This window comes from Aquarana catesbeiana, linkage group LG06 (assembly GCF_042186555.1).
Source record: "Aquarana catesbeiana isolate 2022-GZ linkage group LG06, ASM4218655v1, whole genome shotgun sequence".
Lineage (NCBI taxonomy): Eukaryota > Metazoa > Chordata > Amphibia > Anura > Ranidae > Aquarana > Aquarana catesbeiana.
The window spans coordinates 380,774,795-380,800,116 of NC_133329.1; the positions used below are offsets into that span (position 1 = coordinate 380,774,795).

The 25,322-nt window shown below is 43.6% G+C and overlaps 1 protein-coding gene and 1 pseudogene across 2 annotated transcripts in view; both read right to left on the bottom strand.

Moving 5' to 3' along the window:
- LOC141147122 (histamine N-methyltransferase-like) overlaps window positions 1-17,584 on the bottom strand; it is a 70,061-nt gene extending 52,477 nt beyond the window's left edge. The window contains exon 1 of one of the 2 annotated variants that reach the window (XM_073634248.1): window positions 17,492-17,584. Coding sequence is in view for 1 of the 2 variants with exons in the window: in XM_073634247.1 (XP_073490348.1) it covers window positions 7,431-7,478 (48 nt within the window). In the remaining variant the exon portion in view is untranslated. Of the gene's footprint in view, window positions 1-7,430; window positions 7,688-17,491 lie in introns of those variants that run through there. The other variant, XM_073634247.1, reaches the window with a different exon arrangement.
- On the bottom strand, window positions 16,015-16,152 carry LOC141101872 (U2 spliceosomal RNA; annotated as a pseudogene).
- Window positions 17,585-25,322: the final 7,738 nt, after the last annotated feature.

Consider the following 25,322-nt stretch of genomic DNA (forward strand, 5'->3'; position numbering starts at 1 on the left):
GCAGCTTTAGTGACATACAGCGGTGATCGGTCACCGCTGTATGTCACTGCATCCTCCTCCATGCCCCCTCCTTTCCTCTGTCCCCCTCCGCTGTCCCTCTCTGTTCCTCTCTCCTTCTCTGTGTCTCTCTGCTGTCCCCTCCGTTCTGCTGTGTCTCTCCGCTGTCCCCCTCCGTTCCTCTCTCCTTCCCTGTGTCTCTCCGCTGTCCCCCTCCGTTCCTCTCTCCTTCTCTGTGTCTCTCCGCTGTCCCCTCCGTTCCCCTCTCCTTCCCTGTCCCCTCCGTTCTGCTGTCTCTCTCCGCTGTGTGAATGGACAGAGTCAGCTGACTCTGTCCATTCACATAACTGAAACATTGTAATCTCTTGTGATTACGATGTGTCAGTTTATGAATGGAGAGGAGCCGCTGTCTTCTCTCCATTCATTCTCAGTGCAGCTGAGGCTGCAGAGAAAGGGACTGGGGAATCTCTATCCTCTGTCTCTTTCTCTGTCTCAAAGGGGGAGATATCAGAGGTCTGTTAAGACCCCTGATATCTCACCAAAGCCCCCAAACAGGGCTGATTAAAAAAAAAAAAAACATATAAAGAATAAAAAAAATATTATTGTAAAAAATAAAAAAATTGTAAAAAAAAAAAAAAACACACACACATACACCGTTCACCCCCCCCCCCCCCCATAAAAAAATAAATAAATAAATAAAGAAAACACTGTTAAAAAAAAAACAAAAAAAAAACAAAAAAAAAAAACACTGTCACGTGACATTAAAAAAAAGTATCGGTAATCGGTATCGGCGAGTACTTGAAAAAAAGTATCGGTACTTGTACTCGGTCCTAAAAAAGTGATATCGGGACAACCCTAGCCACAACACAAGGCCGATACCCCAGTAAAATGTGAAGTACAGGGGGATTGTGAGGTACAGGAAGAGGAAGGCAGAGCAGCAGGCCATGGAGAGGAAATGGCCAGGCTGGCATTAAGGGAGGAAAGTCTCCAGGCAGAAGGGACACTTTCTGTCCCGCTGATAGGAGAGGATGTGAAATAAAATTTCGCTGGAAGAAGCTGTAGTAAGCGCACAGGAAAAATGTCGATAATCTTTGCGGCCAGGTGGTTAGCGAAACAGTATGAACATTTGAAAGTGCAAAACACATCCCTAAAAGAAGCGCTAGAAACAACCAAAGGTAACATCTGTACTTTAGAAGCTTCTATGTAAAATTCTGAGGCTATCCACCAGCAATTAGTACTAGAAAACCAGAGATTACAGGAAGACATTCATCAGTTGAGGAAAAGACTGAAGGATGCAGAAAGGGAAGTGAAACCATTATCTGTCAGCTGCCAGGAGCTATTCAGTTTTCAGATACAGGAGATAACCGAGCAACTGATTTGGTTTGGTCTGAATTCAGGGAGACATCCTCCACACCTAAGGTATGTACTGAAAAGGTAAGAGCTCTTTAAAAATTGCCCCTATATTTTGTAAGTCGCAGGTAAACACTACTTATCCGAAAAAAGCCATCCCTCATTTTCTAAAACAAAGCCGTTTGTTAGGAAATGTTGTACCACTTTAGATACGATAAAATGTCACTTATGTGGCTTATTTGGCCACATCGCGAGATTCTGTCTATCCAGTTCCAGTCAAAAAGTCGGTAACCATAATCCATATAGGACCACAAGACGTGATTATGAAGTGTACTCAGTGCGCTTTGCAAAGTGGCCTAGATGTAAGAAGTATGAACCACCTAGGTCATGGGTCCCATTCCAAAATCCTGAGAATGCTTCCATACAGGCTGAGAAGGGGCTAATGAAATGGGATCGATCTCTGAAAGAATTTCAGCCTTACAAAACAGATGTTATGGGTTTAAGTACAGGTTATGATAGAAAACATCAAGTGAAAAATAATGGGCACGGCGCCAAATGATAAAACGTACACTCTCACAAACGAATGCTGCTCCTAAAATTAGTAAAATACTAATAGACAATAAACAAACAGTGAAGGGCGCATCAATAGTGCAATAATAAATGAATAAATATTGTGTTAACTCAATCATGTAATAAGGTGCAACAGTGCATGCTACAATAAATAAATCATGTAATATCAATAAAGTGAATATAGTGCAAAAAAAAGTTCAATTTGTCTTATTATTATTATGAAACAAAACCGCAATCTTCTTAATTAATCCGATCACCACATGAAAATAAGGTGCAAATGCTATTTTATTCGTGCTTCACCCGAAGTGGTATGTCAAAGTGCTCACCAGACAGTAGTGGCCACAGAGTGACTCTCAGGCATGGAAAGGATCAGGTAAAATAATTCATCAAAGGTAACTTTCCAGATATCCTGGCATGAAAGATATCAGTGCAGAGGGACTCCAGTAACAGGACAGCAGGAGTATATATATATATATATATATATATATATATATATATATGTAACTTCTTGTACCTGAGCCTCGGTAGTTTAATTCACCAACCAAATCTGTAAAGAGTGGCTCCCCATGAAAGCCACAAAAGCTCAAATAGTGTAAAAACGTCTTTAATCCGGATAGAAACTTTACAGCCAAACAGGTATGCAAGGTACAGGACGAGAAACAGACCGAGCTACAGCTGTGGAGGAGAAGCAGAGACCAGAGTGGTACCTTACGAATCTGTGGGTACTCGATGTGCGTCTCGGCGTGCGCTCCAGCTAATAGCAGGAACGGAAGCTCGACACGCAGCAACGCTCCAGATGACGTCCCATTGACAAAATGTGTAGGGCGGGACTATACAGCGTCATTGCATCACTTTCTGTTTCGAGCCGTGGAGCGCAGATCGCTTCAGTTTCCTGTTTTTAAATACTGTTTTCACTTTAAATGATTTTTAATAAATGTGAGTACCCATCAGTATTATTAATAAATGTTTGGATATTTTAAGGTATAACACTATGTAGTCTCTTTCCTCTCTACATGTGGGCAACATCTAAGAGGTTAACAGTGAGGAGACCACTTACATCGCAGACAAGGAGGCACTTGGAGAACACAGGACAAGAAGTTTCCTTCCACTCCACAGGCTGCACAGTGGCTCATACTGTGAAGGTGAAATACCTCCTTGTGGGGTGAATAATAGCGGTGAGTGCGTTTCTTATTGGGCACTGTTTTCCAAGAAGCACAGAACAATTAGAAGGAGCACATTGTCACTTTATTGGACTTTTTTATACACCAGGGTTTAAGAAAGGTATATACATATTTCTGAACCCAGTTTCACAGCAACAATATACGGCAGTCATATATGTTGGATTTTTTTGCACAGAAATGTCACTTTGAAATGCAGGTTTTGCACAGGATTTTGTTTTCGTTTGAACGTAACAATATGCATTATATATAAGTGGTTAGGCAGTTTACACAGTAGGATTTTTTTGTGGATTTTTGTGAATATACAAATATTTATTTTCTGCACTTTTATTGTCACTTTTTGCACTAAATGCACCCGTGACACACACTCCAAGTATTTAGAGATTGTAGGTCACCTCTTAATAAGATCAGTGCCATACCTACCCTCTGGATCTGTCATAGATCTGTTACATATCTGTTTCCTATTCCCAAAGAACAGCCATGCTAATACTTGTAGTTCCATGGCTTTAAAGGGTAAAGGTCTGATGTTACTTTTGTGTAGACTTATGTTTTAAGACTGCCTAACCCCCCCCCCCCCCCCCCCCGCTGTTATTGTAATTAGTTACACGCCCAGCCAGTGCTTCTTTTTCAAGTTTGGCTCATTGCCTCAGGCTAAGGTATGGTAATGTGTCTAGTAGGCTGTGTGTCGACAAGTGTAGTTCAAACCTGTTTCCTGCCGTGTGTCCCCATGCAACCCTATTTGCTCATAGAGTTTCCCGTTTGTCTGTTTTTATGTGGCTATTTGTTACAGATTGCCTAATAAATATCTGTGTGTTTCAAGGCACACCGGTTGGCTCAAATTGTACCCCCTACTGTTCAGTGATCCCGGTGCCTCAGTGCTGCAAGGAATTTTTCTTTGCCTGTTGGCCAGTTGTGTCTGGTGACAGCAGTTCCTCAAGGTGGATACACATTATGCAATTTTAGTTTTCCAATTTCCTTTAGATTTACCTGCAGGTGTGTAGTACAAGGGCCTGCCTGATTGCATACAAGTTGAAAGTGTATAGGTCTGGCCTCGTATTGTATAGTTTTGGTTGAGTCTGGAGAAAAGTTGTGCAGGAAGATTGTATGGGGTGTTACCAGCTCTTGGCTGTTCCAAGGGCTCTCACTTCTGATATACGTGTGGGCAGGCCACATTCTCCTCAGTTAATACCCATAGGTGTCCTTCCTGCCCTAGACGCCTTGTATACCTTGACTAGTTGTCTGTGTCCTGCATACCAGGAAGACCAGTGCCCCAGTGTTGCACTATGCCCCTGTCATTCATGTGAAGTCCTGTCTGAATAGTGTAGGCAGTTTATTTTGTATGGGTAAAGGATAACATTGTCCGATTACCGAATTGATAAAAGGAGGGAAAAGGTGTGCAGCCTCTATAAAGAATCAGTTGTACCTGTTGGCAGGTGGTTTTCAATCCATGTATTCAGACTATTTCCCATCCTTAGGAAAAAGAGAGGCTAAATGGAGACTGCCTTTGGAGCGGGAGGCGGGTCACTGGGTACCTTAAACACTATGGAGCTGGAGATAATCAGGGAACACATTGGGAGGTCTTGGGCTACATATCAGGGAAGGTGTTAGGAAATCCAACTTGCTCTGTCCAGCATCCAAAACCTGACTCTGAGGTGACTGACTCTTCTCAGTGGGAGAATTTTCCACTTTGCAAAGACAGGCAGGTGGGGTAGTATCCGAGTTGACTATGAGTCCTATGGATTGGTGGATGACTCAGTTCCAGGGTTGTCAAAATCTTACTTGTACTATTCTCATCCCTAATGTCAGGGACGGAACATTGTGCATATATCACTGTCAATTTGGGTACTATCCTATCAGACTCCACTGTGTTACACCCTGCAGTCCTTCTTGTTCTGATGGTCTGATTCTGGACAGCCTCAGATGACTGGTAGTGATGGGTGCTGGAGAAAGGAAGGTGTTGTTCTGCGTCAGTGGAAAAGGACAGAATCATGAGACCGCAATGGTGGCACAGGAAGGGGTCATGTCTAATGAATGCCGAGGTAGTGTCCCAACTGGTCCTAAACAAAGTTAAAAATACTTGGGGCCAGGGTACTGGTGCTGGTATCACATGTCTAATGATGCACTGTTTTCAGCATCAGGTTAAATTGTACTCAGCAGGGTACACTACCTCGGGGAGTCTATTGTACCTATTCTCTTGTCCTTGGCATGGATATAGAAGGAACCCCGGCTTGCACCCCAATAACCCCTGAAGAAAGGTTTTATAGCAAACCTGACATCCCCTTACACCTACTGAAACTTTCGTTGGAATTCGGGGAGGAGTTAAAAGATGGGTAGTTAAACTTTGGGCAACAGGTTTTAAATGGTGCCAACAGTTTGTGCAGGGCGTGAAAATAAAAGCCCTAGGGGTTTATAATCTAAGGGGAGGGGGTGGAACAAAAATAACAGCTGCTGGGAATTATCTGATATGGAGCTGGCTGGGGTAACATTTTAGGTGGAGGAGGGGTAGGCTTCCCAGAATAAAAGAGTTTTTAGCGACACCTAGGGGTGAAAAGGGTAGGGCCTGGCTGGACATTATGGTGGTGGGGAGTTCCATAGGTTCTGGAGCAGTCCTGAGGTTGAGCATGGGAGGAGGTAACAAGGGAGCTGGAAATCAGGATATTTTAGGAGGAGCGGAGTGGACGATTTGGGTGAAGATCGAAAGAGTTTAATCCAAATATCTCATACTAAGGTTTCTTAATGGGAAAAGTTCATTCAGGTGCAGTCTTAGGACCAAAGCTTTAAGTAAAAAAGTTTGTTTTTATGAATGCAGATTCAATGCTCTTTGACATAAAGTGTAATGTGTATGATAAACGGTCGGAGTTGAAGCAGCATTGAACCTGTATGTTTTTTTAAATTTTTTTCTTCTTTTATCTTTTTCTCTTCTTTCTCTTTCCTACTTTCTTTGTTTCATATTCTTATCTTTAATTACTTTAAGTGACGGTACCAGTCCATTAGCTGATAATGTTCTTCTATATCTTTAAAAATAAATGTATTCATCTTCTGGAACTTTTGTTTTAATATCAGAGATGAGCTGTGAATTGTAAGGCTTTACCGTTTCTGCCCGACTCCGTTTTTAAGAGTCCAGTGGGTCCTATAGAATGGTTTCCTGAAACATACAAGTACCATATTTCACAAAGTATCCCTGGACATCCAGGTCTTATGTCTTAATGTAATTCTACCTCCCCTAGTCTGCCTACTGCTTTAACCTGAGCCCCGGGAGCAGGTGTGGTGAACCCAGGGATCTGGCAATAGCAGGCAGTGTTGACTAACCCTACCATCAAGGGTAATGGATGATACTGGCTGTGGCTCGGACTCTGTACCCTGTGGGGATCCCACTTTACACCCCTTATAAGCATTTAGCCTTAATGGTCAACCTGCTGCTCCTGTCTGTCTGTAATTAAATAAATTACAGTTAGCGTGTTCAATAACATTTCCCTGTGTCATTCCATTTTATTAGACATAAAACTTCATTTATTTGTTTTGGTTTATTTATATGTATGGATTGCATGGGTTGTTACCGAGATGTGGTGAAAATTTCATGTCAGTAGCACCTACAGAAATATATTTACCTAGAAGAATGGTGACATATTCAATACTTATTTTACCAGCTGTGTGTGTGTGTGTGTGTGTGTGTGTGTGTGTGTGTGTGTGTGTGTGTGTGTGTGTGTGTGTGTGTGTGTGTGTGTGTGTGTGTGTGTGTGTATATATATATATATACACATATATATATATATATATATATATATATATACACACATATATATATGTATATATACATATATATATACACACATATACACACACACACACACACACATATACACATATACACACACATACATACATATATATATATATATATATATATATATATGCGCTATGTGAATTGGACCCCATAACAAACATATAGCTGCGGTTTCTCAAAACTACTGCAAAAGAGAACTATACTTTAAACCAGCTCAGAGAACACAGCCCCCCCCCCCCCCCCCCACTCCATATAGGGTATTTTAGTCAATGGATCCCCTCCCTAACTTGGTACTAAAGTTGGCCATACATGGCTCAGTTTTTTTTGTTCGGAAGTTGGCTGAACAAAAAAAAATCTGAACTGATTTCCCCATCACCATATGTGAGGTGGATGGTGAAATCCTCCCCGCTGTGTCATTGTATTCTGACTGCAGGAGTCCCTCATTTTTGGAATACACTGATCAGCGCTGTAGTTGATAGGTTTATGGAGAGTTAAATTCTCAAAATCAATAAAAGTGATCAGGCATGAAATAGGATAAATGTTGATGTTACCTGATTGAATGAAGTCATGAATGTTGCTTCCAGGAGATGTGTGATCATGTACAGCAGCTAGAATATACACTGTATAGCCACAGAAAAAAAAACACACATTCGAGAACAAGACTTTCCAGTTCCAGGAACCAAACACATTTAGATGAATGTGAGGTGTTAGTTAACCTAAAATCATCCGTGCTCAAAAAATTCAGACTGTAAAGTAGATCTAAACATAAACTGGTAGCAAAAATCCTAGCTAACCGTCTTGATGTAGTTAGCACAGCAATGGCACAACCGGATCAATCTGGATATATGCCGGACACAGAAGTGCCTGCACAGGAACTGCATGGCAGGGTCACCCATTAATTATTGTAATTTATAAAGCTGCAGAGTAAAACAAAGTTTTGACATGAATTCACCATTTTGAAGCTTGCATGAGACTTTAGTGATAAGACTTAGATCTATGTTCAGCCTAGGCAGGGCTATGCATGCAATTCAATTGTTTTGCTATGGAGAGATTTAGCTGCTTGTTGCCAGTTATTTCACAATATTGTCACCGTACTGCAAATGAGATGACTGCCATCAGGGATTTAACTGTCAAGGTGGGCCTAGGGTAAAAATATGACTGTAGCCCTCTCCTAGGTACTTACTCAGTGTAGCTGTGTTTTGCTAGTCAGGTCTGCTCAGTGGGGTCAGCTGCTGCCAATCTGATAACTCCCTTTGCATCCAGAAAGCTTGAGAGGTTTCTGGATGATAGGTGTGGAGCCATACAGATGGCAGCATGAATATCGATACAGCCCTGGCCAATACCAGAGAAGCAGGCTTTGATGACATGCTGACAGACTTTATTGATTCTGTGAGCACACTGGGTATGGGGTCTTTTCCTGGAGATGATTAGTTTATCCTGGAGGGCACGCTGCCCTCTAAGGCAAAACTGCTATGTCTGCTGAGGGACCTAAGGGTCTGGATGTCGAGGACCTGAGGGCCTGGATGTTAAGATCCTGGAGCTAGAGAAAGCTGACTGAGGGGGGCTATCCACTGAAGATCTCGTCTGATATCACCGGAGTAAGGTTTCACTTGGAAGTTGAAAGGAGGCAACCAACTGTCCTCAGGCCTTGTGTGAGTACAGACACTTCTAAGAGATCTTGGGGACCTTTGTGCTTTTGCCACCCTTTTGGTGCTAGAGAGTCAACTGTGGGTCTAGTTAAAGGGGACATGCGCTAGTGTCCTGAAGGGCTTTGTCCATCTAATATTTTACTTAAATCTGCTCTGCTCTTGTGGCTGTAAGAGAGGAGACGACTGTTACTACTACATCTACTACTACTACTACTACTACTACATCTACTGTTTGCTACAAGCACAGACTTTAAAATAGCTTGTTTTGAAGAATACCTAAGTCCTCAAGTTGTACATAGTTCTGTTTTTGGAGTATCCCACCTAATCCCCTCAACCCTAACCAGGTTCTTCAAAAATAAAAAGCACCAAAAACAACACCCCTAGACTGGTCATGGAAGAAACATGTGAATGAGCCTGGGTGCCTGGCTGCGGAGCAACCCTTGTGGGGAAGACCTGGACAGTATTCCTATGGCTCTTACTAGAGTAGCACTACAATATATTAACACCTACTCTATGGATCTTGTAAACGAAACTTCTTATGTGTGAATCCCACCTGCTGCTCTCAATGTGCCCCCCAATGAGCCGTGGTAATATACCTAAAAACAGTGCATCGTATTAGTGAAATTTGCTGTCTTAAAAACATTTTTTTTAAAATCATACAAATTTAGAAAACTGGTTACCAATGTGCAAAGTCCACACTTTTAGTGCATCACTTCATCACCAAATAAGATCTGGTAACCAATATTTAAATTCCACATTTTTAGGGTATTGTTTCAACAACAGCTCGTGCTGAAGTGCTTAAACATATGCGCCACTGCAATCCACATATAGCACTCCGTATAGTGATCCAAAACATGCCCCGCTTAAATATAATCTCACCAGAGCCTTTCACCCTTTTGTAAATGGGTCAACATTCACTTTTGATATTAAAGGCTCCTCCATATGTCCACTCCACCAGAAAGGCCAGGTACCCCACTCAGCAGGCTAGATCAGTATGACTCATACTGGGGAAAAAAGAAGTCGCAAATGGGGAAAAGAGTAGGGTTGACACTGCTCCAGGTGGACTTGAATCACCACAAAGCCATACTGCTGAATCCCCCAATGCCAGCATGCTCTGCTGCTGCAAATATAACAGAGATAGAAGAAAGAAAGAAAGAGGCACTCCTATTTAGCAGTAAAAAAAAAAAAAAAAAAAAAATTATATATATATATATATATATATATATATATATATATATATATATATATATATATATATTAAAAAGACACTAACACAGCCCCATAAGATAAACAGTTCACAAGTTTCACACTCTCAGCGCTTAGTCACAACACATGACCAAGCACTAAAAGTGTGAAACTGTGTCTTTTTGTTATTATGTGTCATGTACCAGGTAAGATCAGACTGTGTGGACTGCAAAGAGAGAACCAAAGCGCATGTAAAGTGAATATAAATGTTTATTAAGATTAGTGATATATAAGTGATATATAAGTACACAAACGCCTCCAATACCAAACAGTGACACACTCCCCACTGGAGCTCATCGTTTTTAACTTTTATGGTACAGCTTTCAATAAAATTGTTATATTTTTTCATACAATATTGACTACATCCATTACTGTGCTGCCTAAAAACCCCGCTGCGGGGAAAACCTTCTCTCCTCTCTGTTTCAATGTTTTAAGGGGTGAGCAGCAATTCCTTTCTTTCTCTCTGTGTCTCCTCCATTTCAATAAACCAAACAGTGACCTACAAATAACTATATACAGTAGATGGGGAATACCGTAATCAAGAACGTAAGCCAGGCCAGGGTCATACACAGAGGATCAGCGGATAAACAAGGGCAGTTCCAGAATCACAAACATAAGCCAGGCCAGGGTCATACACAGGGAATCAGCAGATGGTGGAAGGTAAATGGGATCAGGCTACAGTCAAGGATGAAAGGGAACAGGAACAAAGGAGGGACAGGATAAGGATAGGCTTGGGATCAGGATCAGATACAGGCTCGGGATCAGGTACAGGTTCAGGTTATAGGCTAGCAGATCAGGGCACAAGGACGATACTAAGGCAAACATGCAAGTGTTTGCCGGGTATTTATATGCATACCTGTAATTAGCCTTAAGTGACACCTGATCGCAGGAGGTGCAGTCTGCTCCACACTTCTGGGAGACACCCGCTGGTGGACACCGGTACTACAGCCCAAGGATCTAACAGTGCCACCAGCAGGTGAATCCCTCCACTACAGATCCTAATTGTTAGAAGACACCCGCTGGTGGACACCGGTACTGCGATCCAAGAGACTGACAGCGCCACCAACGGGTGAACCCTTTCCTGACAGTACCCCCCCTCAAAGGAGCGGCCTCCGGACGCTCCAACTAGTTGTAATTGTCCATAGTCCATGGCATCAAAGCCAGTATAAAGGAATAGCAGTGGCAAAGAAGCACTTGTGGGTTTAACTAATCTTTTTTGTGTATAATTCTTCTTTAAGGGGTGTGGTAGGGGGGTGTCCTATCATTACATACTTACACTAATAGGTGTCCCTTGTTCCCATCTCAGAAAGTTGGGAGGTATAGGAATCTGCAACCAGTGAAGGGTGCCAGGCAATCTGGTGACACAGGGATTCAGCTAGGTCTTTAACCACTTGCTTACTGGGCACTTAAACCCCCCTCCTGCCCAGACCAATTTTCAGCTTTCAGCGCTGTCACTCTTCGAACGACAATTGCGCGGTCATACAAGACTGTACCCAAATGAAGCTTTATTTTGGTGTTATTTGATCACCCCTGGGTTTTTTATTTTTTGTTAAAAAAAATGTAAAAAGACCGAAAATTTTGAAAAAAAATACAAAACAGTTTTATATTTTGTTATAAAATTCTGCAAACAGGTAATTTATTTCCTTCATTGATGTACGCTGATGAGGCTGCACTGATGGGCACTGATAAGGCGGCACTGATAGGCAGCAGTGAGAGGTGGCACTGATGGGTGGCACTGATGGTCACTTATGGGTGGCACTGAAGGGCATTGATAGGTGGCACTGAAGGGCAGTGATGGGCACTGATGGGTGGCAGTGATAGGCAGCATTGCTAGGTGGCACTGATGAGGCATTGATTGGCACCACTGGTGGGCATTGATAGGTGGCACTCGTGGGCATTTATAGGTGGCACTGGTATACACTGGTGGGCACTGATATGCACTGTGGGCACTGGCAGGTGGCACTGGTGGGCACAGATGAGGTGGTTGTGCCTCTTCGGGACTGATGTCCCTTACACAGAAGTTGGTGATCGTCTTTTTTTCTCCTCGCGCTGTTAGTGTGAGGGGAAAAAAAAAAAGATTACCGATCTTCTGCTTGCATCACGTGATCAGCTGTCATTGGCTGACAGCTGATCACGTGGTAAGGTGCCATGATCAGCCCCTTACTCCAATCTATGATCATCCGAGTCTCATTGACTAGGTGATCACAGAGCACACAGCTCACCCTGCAGGGGGCACGCAGGGAGCGTGCAAAGGAGACAATAGGTCAATATAGGTCCGCACTATAGCCATCATTCAGCCTCTGTGGAAGAGTGACAAGAAGAAAGTCATTGTTGAAAGAAAGCCATAGGAAGTCCCGTTTGCAGTTTGCGAGAAGCCATGTGGGGGACACAGCAAACATGTGGAAGAAGGTGCTCTGGTCAGATGAGACCAAAATTTAACTTTTGGCTAAAAGCAAAACGCTATGTGTGACAGAAAAATAACACTGCACATCACCCTGAACACGCCATCCCCACCGTGAAACATGGTGGTGGTAGCAGCATGTTGTGGGGATGCTTTTCTTCAGCAGGGACAGGGAAGCTGGTCTGAGTTGATGGGAAGATGGATGGAGCCAAATACAGGACAATCTTAGAAGAAAACCTGTTAGAGTCTGCAAAAGACTTGAGACTGGGGTGGAGGTTCACCTTCCAGTAGGACAACGACCATAAATATACAGCCAGAGCTATAATGGAATGGTTTAGATCAAAACATATTCATGTGTTAGAATGGCCCAGTCAAAGTCCAGACCTAAATATAACTGAGAATCTGTGGCAAGACTTGAAAATTGCTGTTCACAGACGCTCTCCATCCAATCTGACAGAGCTTGAGATATTTTGCAAAGAAGAATGGGCAAAAATGTCACTCTCTAGATGTGCAAAGCTGGTAGAGACATCCCCAAAAAGACTTGCAGCTGTAATTTCAGTGAAAGGGGGTTCTACAAAGTATTGACTCGGGTGAGCTGAATACAAATGTACACCACACTTTTCACATATTTATTTGTAAAAAATGTTTAAAAATCATTTATCATTTTCCTTCCACTTCACAATTATGTGCCACTTTGTGTTGGTCTATCACATAAAATCCCAATAAAATATATTTACGTTTTTGTTTGTAACATGACAAAATGTGGAAAATTTCAAGGAGTATAAATACTTTTTCAAGGCACTGTATATATGCACTTCATACGGTTTTGATGATTATATATCACAGGATATGATATGATCATGATTTCTAGAGTTTGCACAACACCCAGTCTATACAATAAAAACTGACAAGTGTTGTTCTAATCCAGCTCCCCTCTATCCAAAACTAAAACAAAAGCTTTGCTTTTAGTTATACTTTAAATCAGTGGCCTCCAAACTGTGGCCCGGGGGGGGGGGGCAGAAGGGGCCCTTTGCTTGCCTTTATCTGGTCCTTGGGGTACTATTCCACCAACTGACACCAATGATGAGACACCATTCACCCTACTGACACCATCAATGGGGCATCATTCATCTCGTTGATATCAACAATGGGGCACTATTACCCCCCCCCCATTAGAACCAATGATGGAGCACTGATGAAAAAGAAGAAATGGCTGCACATCCAAAGCTTCCAAAAAGTGCCTTTTATTGCAGACAGTCAAAATACACCAGGGACACTAGGGGGGTTATTTACGAAAGGCAAATCCACTTTGCACTGCAAGTACACATGAAAGTGCTGTCGCCCTAAATCTTAGGGGTAGATCTGAAATGAGGGGAAGCTCTGCTGATTTTATCATTCAATCGTGTGCAAGCTAAAATGCTGTTTTTTTATTTTCCTTGCATGTCACTTTTTGGAAACTTTAGATGTGCAGCCATTTCTTCTTTTTCTCAAGTTTTTACGGAGGCGGGCCGCGGGGCTAGCACTCCTACTTGGTTCCCATCAAGGTATTGCCTACACCTGGAGCAGCGGATTCCTTTTCTTTTGATGGAGCACTGATGCCAGGGCATTTTCTACTCTCACTGGCTACAGTCTGGCCCCGTTAAAGCCTGAGGGACACTAAACTGGCACTTTGCTTAGAAAGTTTGGAGACCCCTGATTTAAATCAACTGAATAAAGTACTTAAAAGGAGAAGTATGGGTCTTACTTTTTTCCCATAATCATACTTACCTAGATGGATCGTTCCGATGCTGCAGCTGTCCCCCGGTGTCTCTGTACTGAGAACCAAGCGATTGAACACACCAGATGGCTCGGTTCTCTCAGCTCTCCGAGAGGAGAGCTGCTGACTGTCAATCAGCAGCTCTCCTCTCTGCTCCTCCATGCTCATTGGAGCGCTGAGCTGTGGAGGAGCAGGGGGCAGCCGTCTCAGTGGCTCACTGAGAGGCTGAGACGCCTATCAGTCCAGGCACCTGGTGGATCCAGACTTCCGAAGTCGTGATGATGTGGTGCCTGGACTGATCTTGGTGACGTCAGCAGAGAGCGGACTTCAGACCACTCTCTACTGAAAACGGGTCACAGGAGTGCAAAACTTAAATTTTTGCAAACACGCACAAAAACAGTATATAAACTATACGCAATTGCACAAAAAAAAAAAAAAAATCAGTAAAAACATTCCACTGTAAGCATAAACGGCTTTTTGTATGAAAATGTGTTAACTGAAAATATACTCTAACTCCTCACTCACCTCTTTTATTATTTCATTAATTAATCTTCTCTGTATTTTTTCTCCTCCTTCTCACATCACTGCGTGAAGTGGGAGGGCTAAACTTACCGACCAACTTGCAACCAACCAAGTTATCCTGTCTAACAGTATGCATCAAAAACAGGGGTTTAGATTGCACATACTGTATTTGCAAATACATGTGTAAGCTACAGAGCCCCATCAAGGCACCCCAGTGTTTTCTGTAGTCCTAACTCTAAACTATGAAAGCCTCCACAGAGGCTTCCAACCAGTTTTTTTTTTAAAGCCCATGGCGTGTAAAACACACTCAAAAACTTGCCAAAAAAATGTGCACACACATAAAGAGGTGACACAAAAACTTGCAATGGGTGTACACATGCCCTCTAAAATCAGAAGGCCTTGCCCTGATCTCCTGGGGCATTAGGCTCCAGACGGGGACTGGGGTACTTTACACTTGGTCCATCTGGCCGAAACCAGACAGACCCCTTTCTCTGGAGGGTCTGCCGAAACAGACCCACCCAAGTACTTGGTGGGGCTCCCCCGAAGGGAGACCCCATGAGAGAAGGCAAACTAAGGCAGAAGGCCATGTCCACCCCCTCCCAAGACTTTCGGGGCAGGCCTGAGGACCTACACCCTAACAGTCACACATGCAAAAACCGTGTACAAACACAAAAAATACAAAAAGTGACAAACAAAGGGCATATGGATAAAAGAAAGTGGGGGAGAAGGAAGTGGAGTGGTGTGGAAAAAGTGGTCATTGTGTGAAATAATGACCAGGCCCTTTGGCCAGGAATTAAAAATTCCTCCAGTCCCACCCAAAAGGCCCGGCCCAGGAGGTAGGTGAGAAAAAAAGTTTGGTATGATGCAGTGACCCTCACTCACAGTGATTTTACGGCACCCCTGGACTGCCACTCCAGGGGCACATACACCATGGGCATGGGAATTACATTCTCAATGGCGATTAAATCTCAAAATGTTTCTTAGCCTGGATTGTGTTTAAGTTGAGGTTCGGGGTTCGTAGTTGTCATTAAAATATGTTTCTTTCTATGTAATCTTGTCAGGAAACGGTTTTCTTTACTTGCTGATGTAAGCATGCTTGTTTTTGTTTAGTAGTTGTTTATTTTTGTGTAAATATGTTTTTATTAATGAACTGTATGTTTGTGTGATTTTTTTAATAAAAAAAATTTACACCATGGGCTTTTTTCCAACCCTGGCCCACAGCCAGACCGGCGCAGCCCTCACCCCTAACAGGAAGGCCTGGAGCTCTAAAAGCTTAGGGAGAGCCTCTACACATAAGGCTCAACCAGAACAACTCCCATCACTCCTGCCTAATTATATTCGGGAAATACTAACCGCTCCCCCTGGTGCGAAAGGGGGGCCGGTGTTCTTTCCCGAAAAACTGCCAGGAAAAGAGGCCACACAAATCTAGGCCAGAAGGCCACGGACCGCCCCTTCGGCCAGACCCGATGCAGCACCCATCCTCACCAGGAGCAGCCTTCAAGCCTGCTCGCATATGACCATCATTGGCCTCTATAGCCTAAGAGCGCCTTAATGTGGCGCCTAATGAGACAGGCCATCCAAGTACAATTACACCATCAGATTTGCATAGCTCTCCCCTTTGGGAGTTGCACAGCGCCTCCTCTGGCAACTGATAAGAACAGATCCTACACTTGATCTTAGCCAAAAGGCCGAGAAGCTTCCAACCAGTAATAGACTTACACCACAGGCAATCCACAAAGTGCACGCCACTCTGGGAGCCACTTCTTCAGCTCTGCCCCTCTGCTGAGGCCCCTTTTACACTTGCACGACTTGTCCTGCGATTTGGGACGGCAAAGTCACATGACCTGTCGCTCCCCATGATTTCCAATGATAACCATTCATATCTGTGCGACTTCAAGTAGTGATGACTTTAAAGTAGTCCCTGTACTACTTTGGTCTGACTTTAATGCGAGCTGAGGTCCTAGACCTAAAGTTTACACAGGCTTTCCCTGAAATTGCGGCAAAATTGCAGTATAAATGCGCAGCTTTTAAGTCACGGCAGTGTGAAAGGGGCCTAGAGCCCGCTGTCGGCTGATGTCACAGAGCTGGTCCAGGCTCTGCGGGGATAACGACCAGCGGTTCAGGTGGCAATAAAACAATGACTCAAATGCCTGCTTTTTTTCCCCCTTACTGCAAATGTAAAAGATCCATTACATTGATTGATGATATATATATATTTATCAGAAAAAAAAAAACCTTTACGGTAACATGAGGAGGGAGAGGGGAAAGTTCACTTTACATAAATTGAAATTTATTGTGACATCACACCAGCAATGTTAGGGCTAATTCACACTAGTGGTTGGGGGGGGGGGGCTGTAAAACCCTATAGCTGAGCCACATATTTACCACCCCCAACTGCCACCCTTTTAGCTGCATAGGCAGCAGCTGGGAGGTGTATACATGCTGTGGTCTTGGTGTTTTTTTGTCATGGCAGGAACCTTTGGCTTTTGGCAGGTGCTACCACCCACTGAACACAACCCATTCGAGTGAATAGGGCTGCTCTGCAATGCACACAGTTGTGTTGCACTAGTGTGGGGTTCAAAGAGATAAAGCAGGCGGGGAGGAGGTGATACAACACCTTCTCACCACCTGTCTAATGTTCTCTAAAGAGCAATCTAAAGGTTGATTGCTCTTCAGAGGGCAAAACTAGTGTGAATGAGCCGTAAGGGTTAAAGATGGAGCTAGCAGAGACAGGAAAGGGACAGAACACACGGATCTCATGGATTCTTTTCTCCCTATCACAGAAGTCTCTGTAATAAACATGATTTTTGCTGATATAAATTAACATATGAGGTCTGTGTGTTCTGTCTTCTGATGCTGAAGATCTCACAGCCTGGTTATTACAACATAAATAACCTGTAAGAGCGTGTTTTCCTCTTGTCCTGTCCCCCCCACCGGAGAACACCGCCACCTGCACTAAACCACAAACCTATCACTGTCCAGGCTGCTGCACAACTTGCTTCTCCCCTCCATGACGTATGCATTAAAAAAAAGACTCACATGAGTTAGAAAGCCGAGGGGTTTGGCGTCTTCTTCTGGAGCTGCCTGAAACCAAAACAAGGCGGTGTCCTGACAAAATCGGCAACTTGGCAGAAAATCAAACCACGTCACTTCCACTTTCTTTAAATCATCAGTAATTACTGATTTGAACGAATTGGTGTTTGGACACAACACCGGCTACTGAATACAGTCCGGTACAGGAAGATTGAGCTGTTTTCACAGCACAGCGGCTAGCGAGGACAAAGGTGTCGCCGCCTCGGAGGCGGCCATTTTGTTGGCTAGTATCGCAAAGTTGGCAATATTGTAAAAAAATGTATAGGGACACTTTTTATACTTAGAGGTGGGGCATACGTTTGTAGGCATGGCGTAGCGGGGAAAAAAAATGTGGCGTGCGACACGGTTTAAGTGGAATATTGGGCGTGGCTTAAAGGGGCGTGGCTCAAAGGGGGTTTGGATAGAGTCTGAGATGAACGAGGAATGGAGGAAGAAAAAGAAAGGGAGAGAGAGAAAGAAAGAGATAGGGAGAGAGGGAGGCCCAGATCCTACACCACAATAGAAATATGTGTTTTCCAGAAAGTTCAACAATCAGCATATAAAGATACTCCAAACACCTGGTGTTAGCGCTTCAATCATCCCGGCACCATGGTTGTTATGGCGTCAGGATGATTGAAGCGCATTATTTCTATTATTACATTGTAATATAAAATGAAAGCATTCAACTCACCATAATGCAGAATCATTGTGTGTCTGAGTGTGTCACCTGCCACCAAATGCCATCAGGTGCCCCCAGCAGAGTTCCTCCTTACTTTAGGCATTCTCAGCAGAGTCCCTCCTTACATCTGGGGTCCCCAGCGGAGCCCCTCCTTACATCTGGTGTCCCCAGCAGCGGAGCCCCTCCTTACATCTGGTGTCCCCAGCATTGGAGCCTGAGTCCTTACATCAGTGTCCCCATCAGCAGAGCCCCTCCTTATATCAGTTTCCCCAGCAGCAGAGCCTGAGTCCCTACATCAGTGTCCCCATCAGCGGAGCCCCTACTTACATCAGGTGTCCCCAACAGCCTAAGCCGCTCCTTACATCAGGTGTTCCCAGCAGCGGAGCCCCTCCTTACATCAGTGTCCCCAGCAGCGGAGCCCCTCCTTACATCAGTGTCCCCAGCAGCGGAGCCCCTCCTTCCGATCCGTGCAACTAATCAGCTTCAGTGCACAAGAGAATTGTCTACTTGTACACTGAAGAGAGAAGCCAATTGGCTGCCCCTTCCCTCTCCACTGAACACACGGGGAAACAGTCCTTGCGGCGGCAGCCATCTTTTTGTAGCCCGCTGACGTTTTTGCCAAAAACAGTCCAGATTTCCTGGAACAAAAGCAAAATCCTGGGATTTTAATCAGGATGAGCTCCGATTGGGTTGAGGGTCCAAAAATCGGGATTGTCCCGGGAAAAGCGAGACTGTTGGCAAGTATGGTATCGGAGCGGAGTAACAATCTCCACTCATAATATCGTGCACCGGACTCTATTCGGTTGTGGGTGTTGTGTCCAAACAGCAATTTGTGAAATAAACAGCAATTCATCAAAATCTGCAATTCATGATGGTTTTAAGAAAACGGAAGTGACGCGGGTTGCTCATTCTGCCTGGTTAGACATTTTGTCAGAACAGCGGCAGGGGAAGTGGGAGGGGTTGTAGCCCAGGCACAGCATGATAGGATAAGACAGAGCAGGTGATTCCAAGATCCCTCCCTCCCAATGCTGCACGGGGCACAGGAACGAGATCTAGCCCTGCATCTGACATGCTGTTTGTCGATCTCCGGACATACAGGGGTGGGCTGAGGGGCGGGAGTGGCGCTGGTAGCAGGCGACCCGGGTAGACTTGGGCAGAATATGCTTTTTAGTGATTCAAATCATTTGGATCAGTTCAGTGAAATGATTAGAATCATTGAATTGACTCACAACTCACTTCCTCCAAGCTAAGATTAATCACTTCAGCCCTGGAAGGATTTGCCTCCTTAATGATCAGATCATTGTTTGCGATTCGGCACTGCGTCGCTTTAAACTGACAATTGCGCGGTCGTGTGACGCTGTACCCAAACAAAATTGACGTCCTTTTTTTCCGAGCGACAATTTTGAAAAGAATATTTTTTTAAAAAACTTTTTGCTATAATACATATCCAAAAAAAAAGCAAATATATTCATCAGTTTAGGCCGATATATATTATTCTACATATTTTTGGTAAAAAAAAAAAAAAACAAAAACGCAATAGGCGTATATTGATTGGTTTGCGCAAAAGTTATAGCGTTTACAAGCCATGGGAATGATTTATAGCATTTTTTGGCATTTTTATTATTATTTTTTTTTGTTTTACTAGTAATGGCGGTAATCTGCATTTTTTACGGTACTGCGACATTGCGACGGACAGATCGGACACTTTTAACAAATTTTTGGGACCACTGACATTTATACAGCGATCAGTGCTTTAAAAAATGCACTGATTGCTGTGTAAATGTCACTGGTAGGGAAGGGGTTAACACTAGGGGGCGATCAAGGGGTTAAGTGTGTGTTCCCTGAATGTGTTCTAACTGTAGGGGGGATAGGACTGACTGGGGGAGGAGACATATCATTGTTCCTACTAAGTAGGAACAAATGACATGTTTCCTCTCCCCTGACAGAACAGGGATTTGTGTGTGTACACACATACAAATCCCTGTGCTGGCTCTCGTGCATGCGATCGCGACTGCCGACCACGCGCATCGAGTCCCCCCGCTCTGCAGCGGGCGCGGCTCTTAAAGGGAACTCCTTACCAGTATAGGGGTTTCGCGCAGCAGTGCCATTATCCCACAGTATATGTGCGTGAGCCGATCGGGAACCGGTTAAAATTCAACATCAAAACCGTGTCACGGATTTCAAAATACTGTATTTCACTATATTAGCTCAGTTTACTGGTAAAAATAAGCGTGAAAAGCCAGACTTCATGACTTCAGAATGTAGGCTTAGTGTGGCCTAGTGCAGGGTGTACCAATATGGCTGCCATGGAACGTCACTACTGTTGCACTTTCTGATGGGTAGCGGTTTTTGAACACCTGCCCCACACACACAGACATCATACAAAAGAGAATCTTGTGTGCTCTGTGATTTATTCAGAGACTTGGAGCCTTGATGGCTCACGCAGCTAATCATGTTATCGCTGATTTTACAAATCATGAGATGGGGCTGCAGTTTTCAGCTCCCTTCCTACTCATCCTGAAAGCGGAGGTTCTTTGACAGTGAATTGAATCAGATGCACTTTCATGATTCGATTCATTCAAACTCTGTAGTGAGAAGGGTCGCCACTTTTTCTTCAAGTGAAACCCGAACACTTCAGCGTTGCAAAGCAATTTTTTTAATAGTATGCATAGATAAACTATGCATAGATGTTACTATTAAATAACATTTCTAATCATAGGAAGTTAATTACAAGAGTTCCCCCTTTACATCAGAGTCAACAGAGTTCCCCCTTTACATCAGAGACCACAGAGTTCCCCCTTTACACCAGAGTCAACAGAGTTCCCCCTTTACATCAGCGTCAACAGAGTTCCCCCTTTACATCAGAGTCAACAGAGTTCCCCCTTTACATCAGAGTCAACAGAGTTCTCCCTTTACATCTGAACTCACAGAGTTCCCTTTAAGGGGGGACTCTGCAGACTATGATGTAAGGGAGAACTCTGGGGACTCTAACATAAGGGATTCCCTGGTATACAGAGAGGAATCTGATGTAAGGGGGAGTACTGTGGCTTTTGGTGTAAAGCGGAACCCTGATTCACTTTAGCGTATAACTTAGAGGCAGGAGAGAGAAGGGGGGAGGGGAGAGACTTAGTCCGGTCTGAATAATGTGTCTGGGTCTCAGACCATCTGAAACCCTGACGCATGATTCCAAACCTGAACTGTCCGGGTGAATCCCGAACAGGTGGCAACCCTAGTAGTGAGTTGATTCACTGATTCAATTCAGTAATTCAGTAGCCAAGATTAAACCTGGGCTACAAACAGTAAATATCTTCCTGAGGCACCGGAGGTGGCTGCTATGTGAAATTTTGGGGGGAGCTAAAGCACACCCAAGCACCCACCTGGTGCCGCCCCTGCTTATAGGCAGTACAGCGGTGCTCAGAGCTCCCAACTGTCCCTGATTTTGAGGGACTGTCCCTGATTCGGACCAATGTCCCTCCGTTCCTCTTTCCTCCTCAGTTGGTCTGATCTATATAGCTGTATATAAAATTCACTTTTTTTCTTTCAAAAAGTGTTTCCCAGTGCTAAACCTTTCATCCAGTTTCTAAATTGCTGCATTTGTACATTTCAAAAGCCAATATAAAGGAATAGTGGTGGTAAAAAAAGCACTTGTGGATTTAATTGACCTTTTTTTTTTTGTTAATTCTCTTTTAAGGGGGCGTGGCAGGGGGTGTGTCCTATGCCTACATACATTTGCTAGTAGGTGTCCCTCATTCCTATCCCAAAATGTTGGGAGGTATGGCGGTGCTGAACCGGCCCACCGGGAAACTCCCTGTAGTCCCGATGGCCAGTACATACCTGTGTATAACTAAAGGCAAAACTTGTTTTTTGTTTTAGTTTTGGACGGAGTGGTGAGGGATTGGAACACCTACAAGGTTTTTACCAATGTGTCCTTGTTAGGGAGAATCACCCACTCTGTTTGTCCTGTTTAATATTATTACTGGAAGTGAAAGTGCTATATCTACTTTGGAACCAATACAGTTTTTTGGCTAAACGGTAGCACCAAGTCATCTTTGTGCCCTGCCAGCATTCATGTCACTATTTGTTTATCAAACTCATACGAATAGTTTGACTACGTTGTATTTAAGAGAGCTTTGTGCATGCACATTACTTATAAGTATGTGTACATTCATAATCACAGGTTCACCAACATGTGTATATCGTTTGTGGTGTGAACTTGTTTGGACTGTTTTGTATTTTGAGCGAACGGTCCTGGTCCAGGTCTCATCTATCATGTATACACACGTGTGCTTATGATATTTACGTGTTTGTTTTCTCTTTTGCTTTTCGTTTAGTTTTTATTTAGGTTACCTAAATTTTGGTTTCTTTTGTTGCCCTTTTAAATATATGAAATGTTCTTAACTTATCAGTGGAGATGTTTAAAGTGGTTGTAAACCCACTTTTTGGACTTCTACCTATAGGTAAGCCTAGAATAAGGCTTACCTATAGGTAGTGGAAATATCTCCTAAACGTGCGCCGTTTAGGAGATATTTCACTTGTAGTCTGTAGTCCCCAATGGCACATGCGTGGGGAAGAAACTAAACTAAGTGCCGTTTCTTCCCTAGCCTGTGCCGTTAATCGCGGCTCCTGTGCGCATGCACGGGAGTGACGTCACACGGCTCAGGCGAATCACAGAGCCGGAGTTCGCAGCCCGGAAGGAAGAGGGGCCAGAAGATGGACGCTGCCCACACAGGGGACATAGCTGGATTCTTTTGCAGGTAAGTGGCACATAATGGGCTAGTATGCTATGCATACTAGCCCATTATGCTTTTCATTTGCAGGCTTTGCAGCGAGAAAAAGAGGAAGTAAAACCCATCAAGGTTTACTTCCTCTTTAATTATATGCATGAGCTGGTCTCTTGGTGCAGGTGTCTTTGGGTGTGCCCTGATTCAGGGTAACGTCTTAAAAAGCCTGCCAAGGGGATCAGTTTGAAGTTGTGATCAAGCAAGATATATCTTGTGACACGCGTTAACTGCATTCCCTGTCACTTGCCCGGCTTTTGACAATAAAGCATTCACCAAGGAGTCGAAGAATCCAGTGTGCTAGTACTTTGTTGTTATTAATCTGCTGTGGACGGTGATGAGCCGAGGTGTGCACCTGGTACTCGATTGCACCCGTGTGTAGCCTGGAGCGGTGTATTCTCTTTTTATTCAGTTCCCTGTACCATAGTTCCTTCCTGCCTTCCATGTGCCATAGTGATCCTATCTTCCATGTACCACAGTGATTTTTCCTGCCTTCCATTTGCCAGTGATCCTTCCTGCCTTCCATGTACCATAGTGATCCTTCCTTCCTGCCTTCCATGTGCCATAGTGATACTGCCTTTCATGTACCATTGTGATGCTTCCTTCCACGTGCCACAGTGATCCTTCCTGACTTCCATGTGCAATAGTGACCCTTCCTGCCTTCCATGTACCATAGGGATTCTTCCTGCCTTCCATGTGCCATAGGGATTCTTCCTTCCTTCCATGTGCCATAGGGATCCTTCCATGTGCCATAGTGATCTTTCCTGCCTTCCATGTACCATAGTGATCCCTCCTTCCTTTTTTTCATGTACCATAGTGATTCTTACTGCCTTCCATGTACCCTCCCACTATCATGTTTGGCCACACCCACATTGGCAACTAGTTCCCTGAAATGTCCCTCATTCTCAAGTTGGGAGGTATGCTAGAGGACAGAGGAACTGCTCACCTGTTTCTGCAGCTTGGAAAGAAAAGGGCACCAGGTCAGTGTAGATAAAAACACAAAACAAGGTCACTGCCCCCACCTATAACTGGTCTTCACAGCAAGGAGCACTGGAAGGGCAAACACATGTAAAATAAAACCAAAGAATTTCCAAGCTCAACTTACCAACCAGCCTGCGACCAACCAAATTAACCTGCCTAACAGTGTGCGTTAAAAACAGGGGTTTAGTTGCACACATTTGCAAATACATGCATAAGCTGCAGGCCACGGCAAGGCACCCTGTATCCTGCAGACCCTAAATCTAACTTTGAAGAGTCTCCACAGTGGGAGCACATGTATTCTAATGGATAGATGAAGGGCAGATGACTGGAGGGAGCCCAACCCTTCTTAAAGGTGCAGGAGCACACTGAACACCCAGCAGATTGCACATTGGCAGCAAAGGTGTCAGTGTAGATAAAAACAACAACAATTTATTAAGTATCCACTTACGTCAAAGAAACTTGCGTGCTGCGTGCAGAGGTGGTGTGGTGCGCTGTTTGATACAAGTTTCTTTGATGGAAGTGGATACTTAATTTGTTTTTTTTTTATCTACACTGACCTGGCACCAGTGTTAATTTTGGCAGCAAATTTCGATTTCGATTTAGTTTTAGTCTTAGTCTTAAGACTAAAATGGCATTTTAGTTTTAGTCCCATTTTAGTCTTCTGCAATTGTTTTAGTTTTAGTCGTATTTAGTCGCCTAAATCTCAAGTACATTTTAGTCGACTAAAACTCATTTTAGTCGTCTGAAATCAAATGGGTGTAATTAAATTGTAATGCATTAGTTAACATTTCTCTACAATTTTCAAATTCATTATATACTGCTGGAGTGAAAAATCTCATGTTATTATTTAAGCTATTGAGGTATGAACATGTACTACAGACCAGTGTTAATTTTGAAGTCAAATTTCTATTTAGTTTTAGTCTTAGTCTTTTGACTAAAATGACATTTTAGTTTTAGTCGTATTTTAGTTATCTCAATTGTTTTAGTCAACTAAAATAGTATTCATTAAGTTGATTAAAATGTTTTAGTCATTTTAGTCGACGAAATTACCACTGCCTGGCACCCTTTTCTCCTTTCGTTTGTCTCTGAGGGATCCCATACCTCCACAGGAGCTGCCAGCTTGTGTGTACCTTCCCTAATCACTACCTGCTGTATCATCGAATTGGCCCCTGTTCCCTTCTGTTTATCACCTTCCAGCAGATTATGGACTTTTACCTTTTTGCGTGTGTCTGTCTGTTAACCTACACATGCAGTAAGTGAATATACATATACACACACACACACACACACACACACACACTATATATATATATATATGTAGCACTGGTATATGTTCAATCTACTGCTTATAGGTAAATTT